We start from the raw sequence: 13,099 nt of genomic DNA, 5'->3' as shown, positions 1-13,099 counted from the left end.
GTGGACAAACCATGGCTTACAAGGGAAATTATGGTATTAGTATTAGAGATAGGAGGAGGCATACTTAATTGGCCAGAGAAAAATAACAGACCTGAGTAATGGGAGCAGTTTAGAATTCAGCAAAGGAGGACCAAAAGATTGATTAAAAAAGGGAAAGTAGAGTACAAGAGCAAGCTTGCAGGGAACATAAAAACTGACTGTAAAAGTTTTTATAGGTATGTGAAGAGAGAAAGACAAATGCGGATCCTTTGCAATCAGTAACAGGGGAATTTATAATGGGGAACAAAAAAAGGGCCGACCAACTAAATACTTTGGTTCTGCCTTCACAAAGGAGGACACAAATAACATACCAGAAATGTTGAGGAACACAGGATTTAGTGAGAGGGAGGAACTGAAAGAAATTGCATTATCAGGGAAATGGTGCTGGGGAAATTGATGGGATTAAAGGCCCATAAATCCCCAGGGCCTGCTAAACTACATCACAGAGTACTTAAGGAGGCGGCCCTAGAAATAATGGATGCATTGCTGGTTACCTTGCAAGATTCAAAAGACTCTGGAACAGTTCCTACGGATTGCAGGGTAATGTAACCCCACTATTTAAAAAGGGAGGTTGAGAGAAAACAGAGAATTATCAACCAGTCAGCCTGACATTGGTAGTGGGGAAAATTCTAGATTCCATTATAAAAGATTTAGGGTGTGATTTAAAGGGACACAATCAGAGTTCTGTTTGGGGCGCATTTAGCGGGGTGCTTCTCGACACCTGCACGCTGATAAAGACACTGCTATTTAAAGATACCTTGCCATTTTGTTTTGGCCTCAATGAAGAATGCTCTGCCTAGGCCGCACTTACATAATTTCCAGCACTGGTGGGCTCAGCTTGCCAGTGCAGGAAGAGTATTCGCGGACTGGGGTGCCATTTTTAAATACCGCCCTGATCTTTCAATCCCTCTCAGCCACCCCATCACGGCTTCCTTCCCCTCCACTGCACCCAACATACCTGTTACAGGATCCTCAAGCCCCCCTTCACCCCACCTTTTAAAGGCAAGGCACCACCAAACCCGATCGCTGGCACAGGCAACCTGGCACCTGGACACATTGGCACTGCCAACCTGGCACCCTAACAGTGCCCCTGCCAACCCGGCAATGCCACCTGGGGACCATGACAGTGCCAGGGTGTCACTGCCAAGGTACCAGGCTGGCAGTGCCATGGTGCCCTGGTGTCAGTGGGATTGCGTGGGTGCCACCCTGCCCAGAGCCCAACCATCCAGGGGTCTTTAATGGCCTGGGAGACCCCCCCTCTCCCCGTAAGTGCCGTTACGCCTGGTCCACATTTGTGGAAACCAGTAACCAGTGCTAAACTGCATCGTGGCGAGGTTTCCTAGGCGCAGTCATTAGTTCCCAGGCCCTGGGAGAATACGGCACAGACATAATTAAATGAGCTTAATGGTGAGGTCGAGATCCATATCCAGATTCCGTTAAAACCGCGAGACGTTTCGAGCGTCGCAAATCTTGTGAAAGGCCAAACGGCCTCGTTGTGTCATCATGCCGTATGCGACGAGGCCATTAAATGACGCCCTTAATAGCAGAGCACTTAGAAAAGAGTGAGAGAATCAGACAGAGTCAGCATGGACATACAAAAGGAAATCATTCGTGTCAAACCTACTGAAATTCTTCAAGATGTGGAGATGCCGGCGTTGGACTGGGGTAAGCACAGTAAGAAGTCTTACAACACCAGGTTAAAGTCCAACAGGTTTGTTTCAAACATGAGCTTTCGGAGCACTGCTCCTTCCTCAGGTGAATGGAGAGGTATGTTCCAGAAACATTTATATAGACAAAGTCAGAGATGCCAGACAATGCTTGGAATGTCGAGAAGCGTGGTACATTGGCGAGACCATGCAGACACTGCGACAACGAATGAACAGGCATCGTGCGACAATCACCAGGCATGAATGTTCCCTTCCAGTCGGGGAACACTTCAGCAGTCAAGGGCATTCAGCCTCTGATCTCCGGGTAAGCGTTCTCCAAGGCGGTCTTCAGGACACGCGACAACGCAGAATTGCCGAGCAAAAACTTATAGCTAAGTTCCGCACGCATGAGTGCGGCCTCAACCAGGATCTTGGATTCATGTTGCATGACATTCATCCCCCACCATCTGGCCTGGACTTGCAAAATCCTACCAACTGTCCTGGCTTGAGACAATTCACACCTCTTTAACCTGGGGTTACCCCTAACTCAGGATCTGTAATGAATTGATTACCTGCAAATGCTCGCATTCCAAGCATTGTCTGGCATCTCTGACTTTGTCTATATAAATGTTTCTGGAACATACCTCTCCATTCACCTGAGGAAGGAGCAGCGCTCCGAAAGCTAGTGTTTGAAACAAACCTGTTGGACTTTAACCTGGTGTTGTAAGACTTCTTACTGAAATTCTTCAAGGATGTAACTAGTAGAGTTAATGAGGAGCGGCCACTGGATGTGGTTTATTTGGACTTTCAGAAGGTTTTTATGAAGGAGATTAATGTGTAAAATTAAAGTGCATGCGATTGAGGATAGTATATTGAGATGGATAGAAAACTGGTTGGCAGACAGGAAACAAAGCGTAGGAATAAACGGGTCTCTTTCCGAATGACAGGTGGGTAACTGCAGGGAATGGTGCTGGAACGCCAGCTATTCACAGTATATATATTAATGATTCAGATGAGGGAACTAAATGTAATATTTCCAAATTTGCAGATGACGCAAAGCTGAGTGGGAGGGTGAGCTGTGATAAGGATGCAGAGATGCTTCAGTGTGATTTGGACAGGCTGAGTGAGTTGGCAAATGCATGGCAGATTCAGTATAATGCGGATAAATGTGAGGTTATCCACTTTGGTAGCAAAAATAGGAATTCTAAATGGCTATAAATTGAGAGAAGGGAATGTGCAAAGAGACCTGGGTGTCCTCGCATACCAGTTGCTGAAAGTAAGCAAGTAGGTGCAACAGGCATTTAATAAGGCAAATAGTATGTTGATACAATATTACGAGAGGATCTGAGTGCAGCAGCAGGGAAGTCTTGCTGCTATTATACAGGGCCTTGGTGAGGCCACACCTGGAATATTATGTGCTGTTTTGGTCTCCTTATCTGAGGAAGGATGTTCTTGCTATAGAGGGAATTGAGTGACGGTTTACCAGACAGATTCCTGGGATGGTAGAACAGACATAGAATCATAGAATTTATGAGCCAGTTAAGATTATATTCGTTGGAGTTCAGAAGAATGAACTCTCCTAGAAACCTACAAAATTCTAACAGGACTAGACAGGGTAAATGCAGGAAGGACGTTCCTGATAGTGGGGAGTCTAGACCCAAGGGTCACAGTCTGAGGATACAGGTCGACCATTTAGGACTGAGATGAGGAGACATTTCTTCACCCAGAGAGTGGTAAGTCTGTGGAATTCTCTACCACAGAAAATAGTTGAGGCCAAAACATTGTATGTTTTCAAGAAGGTGTTAGATATAGTTATGGGGGAAAGCAGGAACAGGCTATTGAGTTGGATAATCAGTCATGACCATAATGAATGGTAGTGCAGGCTTGAAGGGCCGAATTGCCTATGCTTGCTCCTGTTTTCTATGTTTCTATCACCCTGGTCAAAGAGCAATGTCTCATTAATATATGAACAGAAGAATCATCCTTCTCTGGCTTTCCAGGATGTCCTTTACATGGAAGGGGGTAGAGCGGAGATGTCATGTCTCGATGGAGGTCGGGTACAGTGCACAGCATTGGCCTCCTGGCTCTATTTTAGAGCCCGTGACGGTCACGCTCACTTTATCTATTATTTTAATTCATTTGCACACCCTCTGAGGTGTTGATGATGCAGGCTGCAGATGATGCAGGCTGCAGGAAACCCTGCCTCAGCAATGGCTTTTATCCAGATGAGGAGAAGGAAGGCACAATGCAGTTTGGTACAGGGTTAGGACGAGCAAGGGCCTGAGCAGGAAAAGGCACAGTGCTTCTATAATCTCCAGATGCTGGTGAACAGGGAACACTGCAAATGAGTGGGCTTTGAATTAGTTAAAATCTTACCTTACAAATCTGAACATAATCAGGTAAAATGGTTTTCCAGGTTGGGCACCCCTCCTTATTTGAAATTCCGAAATTCAAAAAGCTCAGGTCTTAACGCACCACAGACCGTTATAGTCCTAGGTGGGGCTGTTTTGGTGCCAAAACGTCCGTTTGTTTTCAGCAGTCATCATAGCCAGACATTAGTGCATTACTCACTGTGATTATCGTGCTTCTGCTGATCACAAGGCAGCTGGAAGAGCTACCGCATTATATAATTTTACAAGTATTCCAAAATTCAAAAATTGGCCCCAAGTGTTTCAAATAAGGGATGCTCAACCCGAATCAACCATTTGATGTTGCTTTCCCTTAATTTGAATTACTGAGTGAATGATTGGATAGCCTACTGTGTAAATATGTTTAATTGGGATATTTTCATTTAAAATCTAGAGAACCTTGACTAAATGTAACTTTTCTTGGCAAACTGGCTACATCTGTGTCCTCTGTAGAACCACATCCCAACATGAATAGCATTGAAATCAAAGCTAATATGTTGCCTTCTCAGGGAATATGTGGCAGCTGCGATCATAGCCCCATCTGTCCTGAAGGGACTACCCCAATGGTAAGTAGAAATTCTGATGCCATCTTTTGTTTTACTGCTCTTTTCCAATGTGATCCCATGTATAAAGTAACTCTGAAAGAAATTAATTAGAAATTAATTAATTCCAGCTTTCCAATAGCGATTTGTTGCAAAAGGCATATAAATGCTGTGAGTAAATTATTTTTCTGGCAGGAGCTTTAAATGTAAATGGTCTCCAATATTCCCTCTGTTTGAAACAACCTTTAATTTCTGGATAGTGAATCATCCAGAGTGATTCAGCTGGGAGCAGGAAGCTCATGCAGGTAAGGCAGGCAAGTCGGAGTGTCAAGCATCTTTGAGACTCAAATTAAGGTCTTCTACTTTGAGGTCTGAGCTGCTGTCACAGTAAGATGAGGTAGTCATCCACTGGTCGATAAGAAACTGAAAATTTAAATGTTAGTCTAAGAACATATTGCAAAGTGGTAGCACAATTTAAAAATTTGAATATTCAAATGGATGGTGTAAAACTGACATGGTTCATGTAGTCATTAGATGCCTGAAACGTTAATAGACAAGGTAATTTATGGCTAATTTATGGTTTACATAAAGTAGATTAGAATTTATTTTTAAATGGGGTTATTTTCCAATTTCACTTCATTCTTACATTCTGCAGCTCAGATTATTGGGCAGCACGGTAGCATGGTGGTTAGCATAAATGCTTCACAGCTCCAGGGTCCCAGGTTCGATTCCCCGCTGGGTCACTGTCTGTGCGGAGTCTGCACGTCCTCCCCGTGTGTGTGTGGGTTTCCTCCGGGTGCTCCGGTTTCCTCCCACAGTCCAAAGATGTGTGGGTTAGGTGGATTGGCCAGGCTAAATTGCCCTTAGTGTCCTAAAAAATAAGGTTAATGGGGGTTGTTGGGTTACTGGTATAGGGTGGATACGTGGGCTTGAATAGGGTGATCATTGCTCGGCACAACATCGAGGGCCGAAGGGCCTGTTCTGTGCTGTACTGTTCTAATAAAATTATTATAGTTCACCCCTGCCTCTTTCTTTGAATTCTGTAGACCTCTCTCAACTACCAATAGAGGGTTCAGGGTTTGGCTCATGTTTTTCTCTCTGGGACAGAGGACCTCTATCCACCTCTCTGCCCCTGCACCAAATTGTTCTTCTTGGTTGAAGGCTGATCTATATGCCCTGTGAACAACCCCCCGCCCTGCCCCCCCCCCCCCTCCCCCCATCCGCCCCATTGGATTCCTGTCACCAAGAAGAAGTCTCAGCAAGTTCCTGTAGATAGTGTGCTATTGCAGTCATGGTACACCAGAGATGAAGAGACTGCATGTTTAAGCTGGTGGATGAAGTGCTGATCATGTGGACTTTTTTTCTTGAATGGTTGTTAAGCTCTCATAAGTATTGGTGAAGCTCCATCCTCCAGGAGACTGGAACGTGCACCAAAGCAATCCTACTTGCCTCGCAGATGGTGGAGAGGATTTGGGGAGTGGCAAGACTCAGCCATATCTTGATATCACATGAGATTAATAAGAATTAGCTGAAGGCTGGCATCAGTGATCGTAGCAACTTCAGAAAGAGATAAAGAGGGATTATCTTATTCTGGATATTTGTACTTATCATAGAATCCATACAGTGCAGAAGACGGCCATTTGTCCCATCAAATCTACACCAACCCAGGCCCACTCCCTGCAACCGAGTAACCTAAACTGGACATCTTTGGACACTAAGGGGCAATTTAGCATGGCCAACCCATCTAACCTGCACACCTTTGGACTGTGGAAGGGAACAGGAACACCCGGTGGAAACCCACGCAGAAATGGGGAGAAAGTGCAAACACCGCACAGTCACCCAAGGTCGGAATCCGACCTGGGCCCCTGGCACTGTGAGGCAGCAGTGCTAATCATTGTGCCCCCAATATAACTGTATATTTTTTTGCAAATGCTTGGGTTGTATATAATTACATTTGGAACAAGGTCAAGGAATGTTTGGCATTTTAAAGATATAATGTGTTAATCATTTTGATACAGTTCTGTTAGCTGCAAAAACTCATAATCAATAAAATATGGCATTTTGAAGTGTTAACTGTTCAATTTTTTTTGCATAGGAAATTCATAGCCAACTTAGGACACACAACTGCTATTATAAAGAATTCATAAATGGCAAAGATATGAAAATTTCTGGCTGCAAGCCCAGCTGTATAAAAGTTGCTTTAGTAAGTATATTTTGTACCAGCAAAATGTCTTCTTTACCTCACAGGGGCGAAATTCTCCCAAAGGGAGACAAAGTGCCGACACCGGAGTGAAACCCGGAGTGTTTCACTCCGGCGTCGGAGGCCGCTCCTCGCTCCCTATTCTCCGGGGCTAGGAGCGGCGGCGCTTCAATCTCGCGCGCCGGGCCTTGACGCTTGCATCAAAGCAAAGCGGCCTGAATGACGCGGCCGGCGGCGCCTAAATGACGTCACCCGAGCATGCGCAGATTGGCCGGCGCCAACCCGCGCATGCGCGGTTGCCGTCTTCCCCTCCGCTGCCCCGCAGGACATGGCGGCTTGATCTTGCGGGGCGGCGGAGGGAAAACAGTGCGTCTTTCAGAGACGCCAGCCTGAAGATTGGTGGGCACTGATCGCGGGCCAGACCCCTCCTGAGCACGCCCCTGGTGCTCGATCCTCCCTCCGCCCCCCCACAGGCCCCACACGCAGCGGTTGCGCGATGTTCACACCGGCATGAACCGGTCGGATTCGGCAGGCCGCTCAGCCCATCCGGGCCGGAGAATCGCCGCTCGACTGGAGCGGCTATTCTCCTGCCGCAAAATGCGACATGCCGTTTTATGTGGGGTGGGAGAATCGCGTGGGGGTGCCAGGGCAGCGTGGCGTGATTCGCACGGCACTCCCGCGATTCTCCCACCCGGCGTGGGGGTCGGAGAATCGTGCCCCAGGGTTTCTTTCATCTTCATGAGGCAGTGAGATAATTTTCTGAGCAATATTTCATGGAGGCAACGAGTGGGGGGTCGTCTTGCCTGCCCGTTTCAAAGCCAGCAAGAGTCCCATCTCATTTCTTTTCGGGAAGGCCAACTGAAGTAAGTGCCAATCAGACACTTAACAGGGCAGTTTTGGGCCTTCCCTAGAATCAAAAACCCCAGGGACAGAGGTCACACCCGCCAAGAGCTGCCTGTTAATCAGAGACCAGCAACTCCTCACTGCTCGGCAACATCACTGGGGTGGCAATGGCAGCTGCCTGTACTATACCCACCAGAGGCCGGTGATCACACATGAACTCAAGATTAGGTGAGTGATGGCAGGAGGGGGCCAGCAAAAAGAGCTGGGGCTGGCTCTCAGTGCAACCCTCCCCTCTCCTTTCCTGATGCTTGGTCCCTTAATAAGGCATTGAGAGTCTTTGAATGAAGGATCCCCACCTGCCAGGAAAGCAACAAGCAAGTCCATCAGGATTTGCTTTTTGAGCTCCCCACAAAGCAAGTCCCCCGCCCCCACTGGATGAATCTCAGTGGTGGCTTGATGAGGCCTTTAAGTTGGTATTGATTTACCTCAGAGGTCTCAATTGGAAACAAGGCAGGAAGGCCATCTATGGGCCAATCTACCACATACTTAATTAGTTGAGTGGTAGGAAGATGGCACGTCCCATCTGCCATCATCATTCCTGATTAAATGCCCTCTTGTCAGCAAACCCACCATCAAATTATGCCCTCTGTGTGTGAGCCGTTATTGTGGGCCAGATTTTTCCTACTGAGGTGGATAGTTCAAGTTGGGAAATAGCCCAACTCACCAGACCTGCCTCAGCAAAAAGTACCCTGAATTGCAGGATTTTTGTGGTGTGTTGGGGGGAGTGGGTGTGAGGCTATCTTGAGACCACTAGCCCTGGAAACAGAATGCAGGTGGGTGAGTGTTGAAGTGGGATAGTTAGGAGACCGACTTGGTTCTCTGGGACTTTATCCTTGTTGTTTCAAAAGATGTTAAGCCCGCTAGTCCTCATCCCTCACATAACCTCACAACTCCACCCACCCATGGCTGTTCCTTCCCTCAGTGGCAAGTCTTGCCTCCATCCACCTCCCATACACCTTCATATCCCTCATGTCAACTCAATCGCCACTCACTAGCATCCACAATTTGCAGACTTCTGAAGCCACATGGAGATGAACAAAAACCTCTAACTATCTCATACAGCCCTCACTCATACTCACCTGAAAGTGAAAAAATCTCATTCCTAAAATCTATTTAAATCTCCTCAAGATTTCTAACCTCTGATAAAAACAAAAGTCTATTCCAACCCACATCAAAGACAGCTAATTCTTTAATAGCCACTTTAAACTGTCAATCAAGTGTGAACTCAGAGTCCTCTGCCAAGATATTTGTAGCTTTTGAAACTCAGCCAATTGTCAATTCATAATAATGTAATAAAAACCCTTGGGGGATGCCAACAAAGAACTCTACTGATCCTGAGTGATGAGATCCTTTTTTTTTCCCATGCCTGCACCAGGTGGCCTGTCTATCAAATCAGTCCAGCAAAGGCTTTTTTTAACGCTCAATGATAGGAAAGTGGTGTAATAAAAGCCATTGAGGAAATGCCAACGAAGACCTCGACTGTCAATCAAATCAGTCCAGCAGAGTATTGTTTAACTCTCAATGACAACTGCATCCTGTTTTTTAAATTTAAAGAGCAGGGGACTTAAAAACTTTAGAACATGAGCATTATATAGACCTTATCCACGCTTCAATGGTGTTTACACCTACAAGGCTCTCACAGTGGGGTTAAGGGGCTTCGACTAGCCAAAATTAGGTCAGTATGAGTTCAGCACTAAGTTCGAATAGTCCTGCTGAGGTTTCCCTCCTTTGTAACTACCTGCCCCACTCTCTTTCCCCTATTGATAAAAACTGGATCTATCGGAAATGGGGGAGAAGCTTCTGCATTAGGGCCCAACCTGCCACTTCTAAAGGTCTGCAAAGTCTTCCCAGTTCTATCAAAATCTGGTCCTGTGTGTTTGTTTGTTATTTCACTGTGGTAGCGATCTTAGTGGAGTCCTATCCTATCCTCATCCCGTATTTACAAGCAAGCACTAAGCAGTTGTTACTGGATAGGAATGAAGAATGGGAAATTGGCTGATTTCTGTTGTTCCTCCACTACCACTCAGTTGGAAATTCCCTGCAGTATTTTGACATTTGTTTGTAATAAATGTCCAATTAGGAATATAAAAACATACTAAAATGATGATGAGGAAAATAACAGCAGGTCCATCAAGCCTGTCCCACACTATCATGCTGCAACTTAACACCATGATCTTAATTGCTGCCTTTACCCTACTCCCAGTAACCATGTAATCTCCTCTTGTAAGAAGCAAAAATACAAATATTTACCCTTGGGTCAATTCAGAGAGAAATACAATTGATCCTTGATATGCAGTGATGATCACACAGGTTCCAAGAGACCTCAGTGACTGGGAGAATCATTGTCCTGTGCCCCGGCCTATCCTATGATGCTGACCACAGTTAAGAACTCACCCGGTTTCCTTTTGAAGGCTTGCAGCAAATCTTCATTCACTGTCAATGACATATTCCAAAAGTCATAAATCCTCTGTGAAAAAGAAAATCCTCCTGACATCAGCGCTAGTTCTTCTGGCTATGCCAATTATCCACATGTTCCCTGGTAACTTTCTCAAATCACGTTTCCACAGTGGACCGAATCCAATCCTTTTCATTAATTGAAGAGCCCGTGCAGCCTCATGCATCACTAGCTCTTCCGTTTTCATTGATATATACAGATTGAAAAATGTTTGAATAAGTCATTTCAATATCAGAAGTATAATCATTAAAAGACAAAGCATTTCCCCAGCTGACTTAAAATAACTGAGTGCAATGGAAATCATCCATGAACCCTTCTAACCTTTGTGGCTTAGTCCTACTCTAAACAGAACCTTTATCCTCCTTGGGCCACAATGCCTAGATGCTTCAGACAGATTCAAAACTGCAATCCAATTTGGCCATTCAAAGGTCACCTCCATATTTAGGATATTGTGCTCTTGATGTCAAAGTCCAGGTTTATTTATGCTTATGGCAGTATATAAATGTTCCCCTACATTTATATGACCTCATTGTACCATTTTTATTTTCCAAAAGTAGAATTAGCAATGTTTTATCCCTTATTGTAAACTAATGCAGAAAGTAGTGCTGTATACATTTAGAAAACCTCTCCCTTTCTTTGCCACTTACTTTACAATTACAGCTGAAAAGGCATCAGGTCTGGCCTTTAACCATCCCCCCCATATCGACAGAATGTTTTGATATGCTACTCGAAGAAAGAGAACGAATACAGGACTGACACCAATGAAATATTCACACCATAAAGACAGTTGAAATTGTGCGTGACTGGAATATCCAGAAGCAGAACTCATAATATTTAGGTTCTTGGTCCCTTTGTAAAACTGTATATTCAGTTGACAAATTGAGTTGCTATCCTAGTTGTGAACAAAATAGAAAACAAACAAAACACGCGGCAGAATTAATTCATGTTTAGGAGATGGAAAATGGAAAACCAATTAGTGTGCTTGTGAGTCTTCCTTTTCAATAGGAAATAAATATTTTATCAAACATACTTGGTCTGGAAATAGTGTAAGTATTTGCAATGCTCACACGATGGTGTTTGACAGATGGCAACAGTTATCTCCAATTTTTTGGCTTTAAAATAAAGCAAGTACTGTAGAAAATAAACTATTCTGAGTGTAATAAACAGAATGCTCATTGGCTCCCCATTAAATTCCATTTTAGTTCCACTAATGTAGCTTCATGCATGCAAGTATGTACAATATTTTATGGGCAAACTTTCAGAGTTTTCCCTCATGAATGCAAGATTCAACACATGATCTGATTGTACTCCTTCTCAAGAAATACTTTTATTCCTGATTCAGCACCTCATCCCTCTTTTTGGTTGTTTTAGACTTCAGAATGCTGTTTCGGATATTTTGGACCAAAGTGCCAGATGTGTCCTGGCAAGCCAGATGCTTGGTGCTCCAATTTCGGCATCTGTCAAGATAATATTAATGGAACTGGAGAGTGCCTGTGTCAGGAAGGATTTCAAGGCACTGCCTGTGAAACGTGTGAAGCTGGTAGATACGGAACACATTGTGAAAATGGTATGGACAATACGAACTTTAAACTATGACTGGATTAGTACAGGAGACAATATTATTGATTTTGTAAGATGTGTTGCTTGATGCAAGTCTTACAAATGTGCATCTGAGTATTGTAACCTGATCTCAGACTGCTTAAAGCTATCAACATCAATAGGTACCATGATATATTCTCACCAGAATAAGCATAAGTTTTACAGAAATGCAAGTGTTAAGTTCATTTTTTTTTAACCTATTTTATTTCTATTCAGTCGTATTTCTATTTTCTTGTAGATTGGGCTAGAATTTTGAATTCAGTTAGAATGTTTCCATTTTATTTGACCACTCACAGGTAGACAAGGCTGCATTGTCCAGTGGGTTACCTTGGAAAATAATTTTGAGCAAGAATGTTTCTGTTTAGCTCATTGGAAGGACAAATGTTCTTTCTGAGTGTTGACAATGTACCACAAGATGCGATTTCTATTATTACGATAATATTTTACCTTGTACAATATACACTTTTTATTTGTTTTATATTAACTGGTGGCGTTGCACTAACCTTACACATAATTTTGCAATAACCTTTGCTCAGTCTTCACCATATTAGTACATGGTTTTGTGATATTGGTTGTTGATATTTTCATCTCTCTTTTTTAGTTCTTTCACAACCACATACTATTCACTCTTCAGGGGATAGAGAGGTGATTTGCTCACAGATACATATACGGCTCTATAAATGGTTGCTAGGAGGTATGTTAGGGATCCACATTGTGAGAGGGACTTTTCACAACCACTGTGGAGTGTTCTGCAGCAGCAGAGGCAGCCTACCATTGGCCGGCAGCAGGGTCACCTGATCCCACCGTTGTCAGCGAGGATTCTCCAGCAGGGGTTCGCTGTCGGCGGGACCAGAAGATCCCGCCGGCAAGAATCATTGGAAAATTTTGGCCAATGAGTTCCCCTAGTTCTTTCCTCCATTCCTGTAAAAAAGTGCCTGATGACTGTTCAATGCCTCATTTAATGGTACAGCCATTCAGTATAGCTTGTCATGGATTATCAAGCTACATCTGCATGTTGTTTTCTTCCTTTAACACTTTTACACATATTATGTATAATGTATAACAGAAATTATTATTTGTGTGTGTTTAGAATGCAAGTGCGTAAATGGGAAATGCAATGATGGACTAGATGGTGATGGAAATTGCAACTGTTTCAAAGGGTGGAGAGGTACAAATTGTGCTATAGGTGAGAATATTATAAGCCTTAACTCAAAAAAGTACATGTATTGAACAGAGTGTCTGAGTATATTTGCAATATTCTTATCTGAAAGGAATTCTGATTTAGTATGGTTTTTGGACATGATGAG

General features: G+C 44.0%; 1 protein-coding gene across 1 annotated transcript in view; it reads left to right on the top strand.

Annotated features, from left to right (window-relative positions):
• Window positions 1–13,099, top strand: part of stab1 (stabilin 1) — a 324,671-nt gene that overhangs the window by 188,965 nt on the left and 122,607 nt on the right. The window contains exons 36-39 of the mRNA XM_038812582.1: window positions 4,603–4,659; window positions 6,731–6,838; window positions 11,565–11,760; window positions 12,883–12,978. Coding sequence (XP_038668510.1) covers window positions 4,603–4,659; window positions 6,731–6,838; window positions 11,565–11,760; window positions 12,883–12,978 — 457 coding nt within the window. The remainder of the gene's footprint in view (window positions 1–4,602; window positions 4,660–6,730; window positions 6,839–11,564; window positions 11,761–12,882; window positions 12,979–13,099) is intronic.

Source organism: Scyliorhinus canicula, chromosome 11 (genome assembly GCF_902713615.1).
Source record: "Scyliorhinus canicula chromosome 11, sScyCan1.1, whole genome shotgun sequence".
Lineage (NCBI taxonomy): Eukaryota > Metazoa > Chordata > Chondrichthyes > Carcharhiniformes > Scyliorhinidae > Scyliorhinus > Scyliorhinus canicula.
The sequence above is the reverse complement of the archived record's forward strand: the minus strand, read 5'-3'. Positions and strand labels throughout refer to the sequence as shown.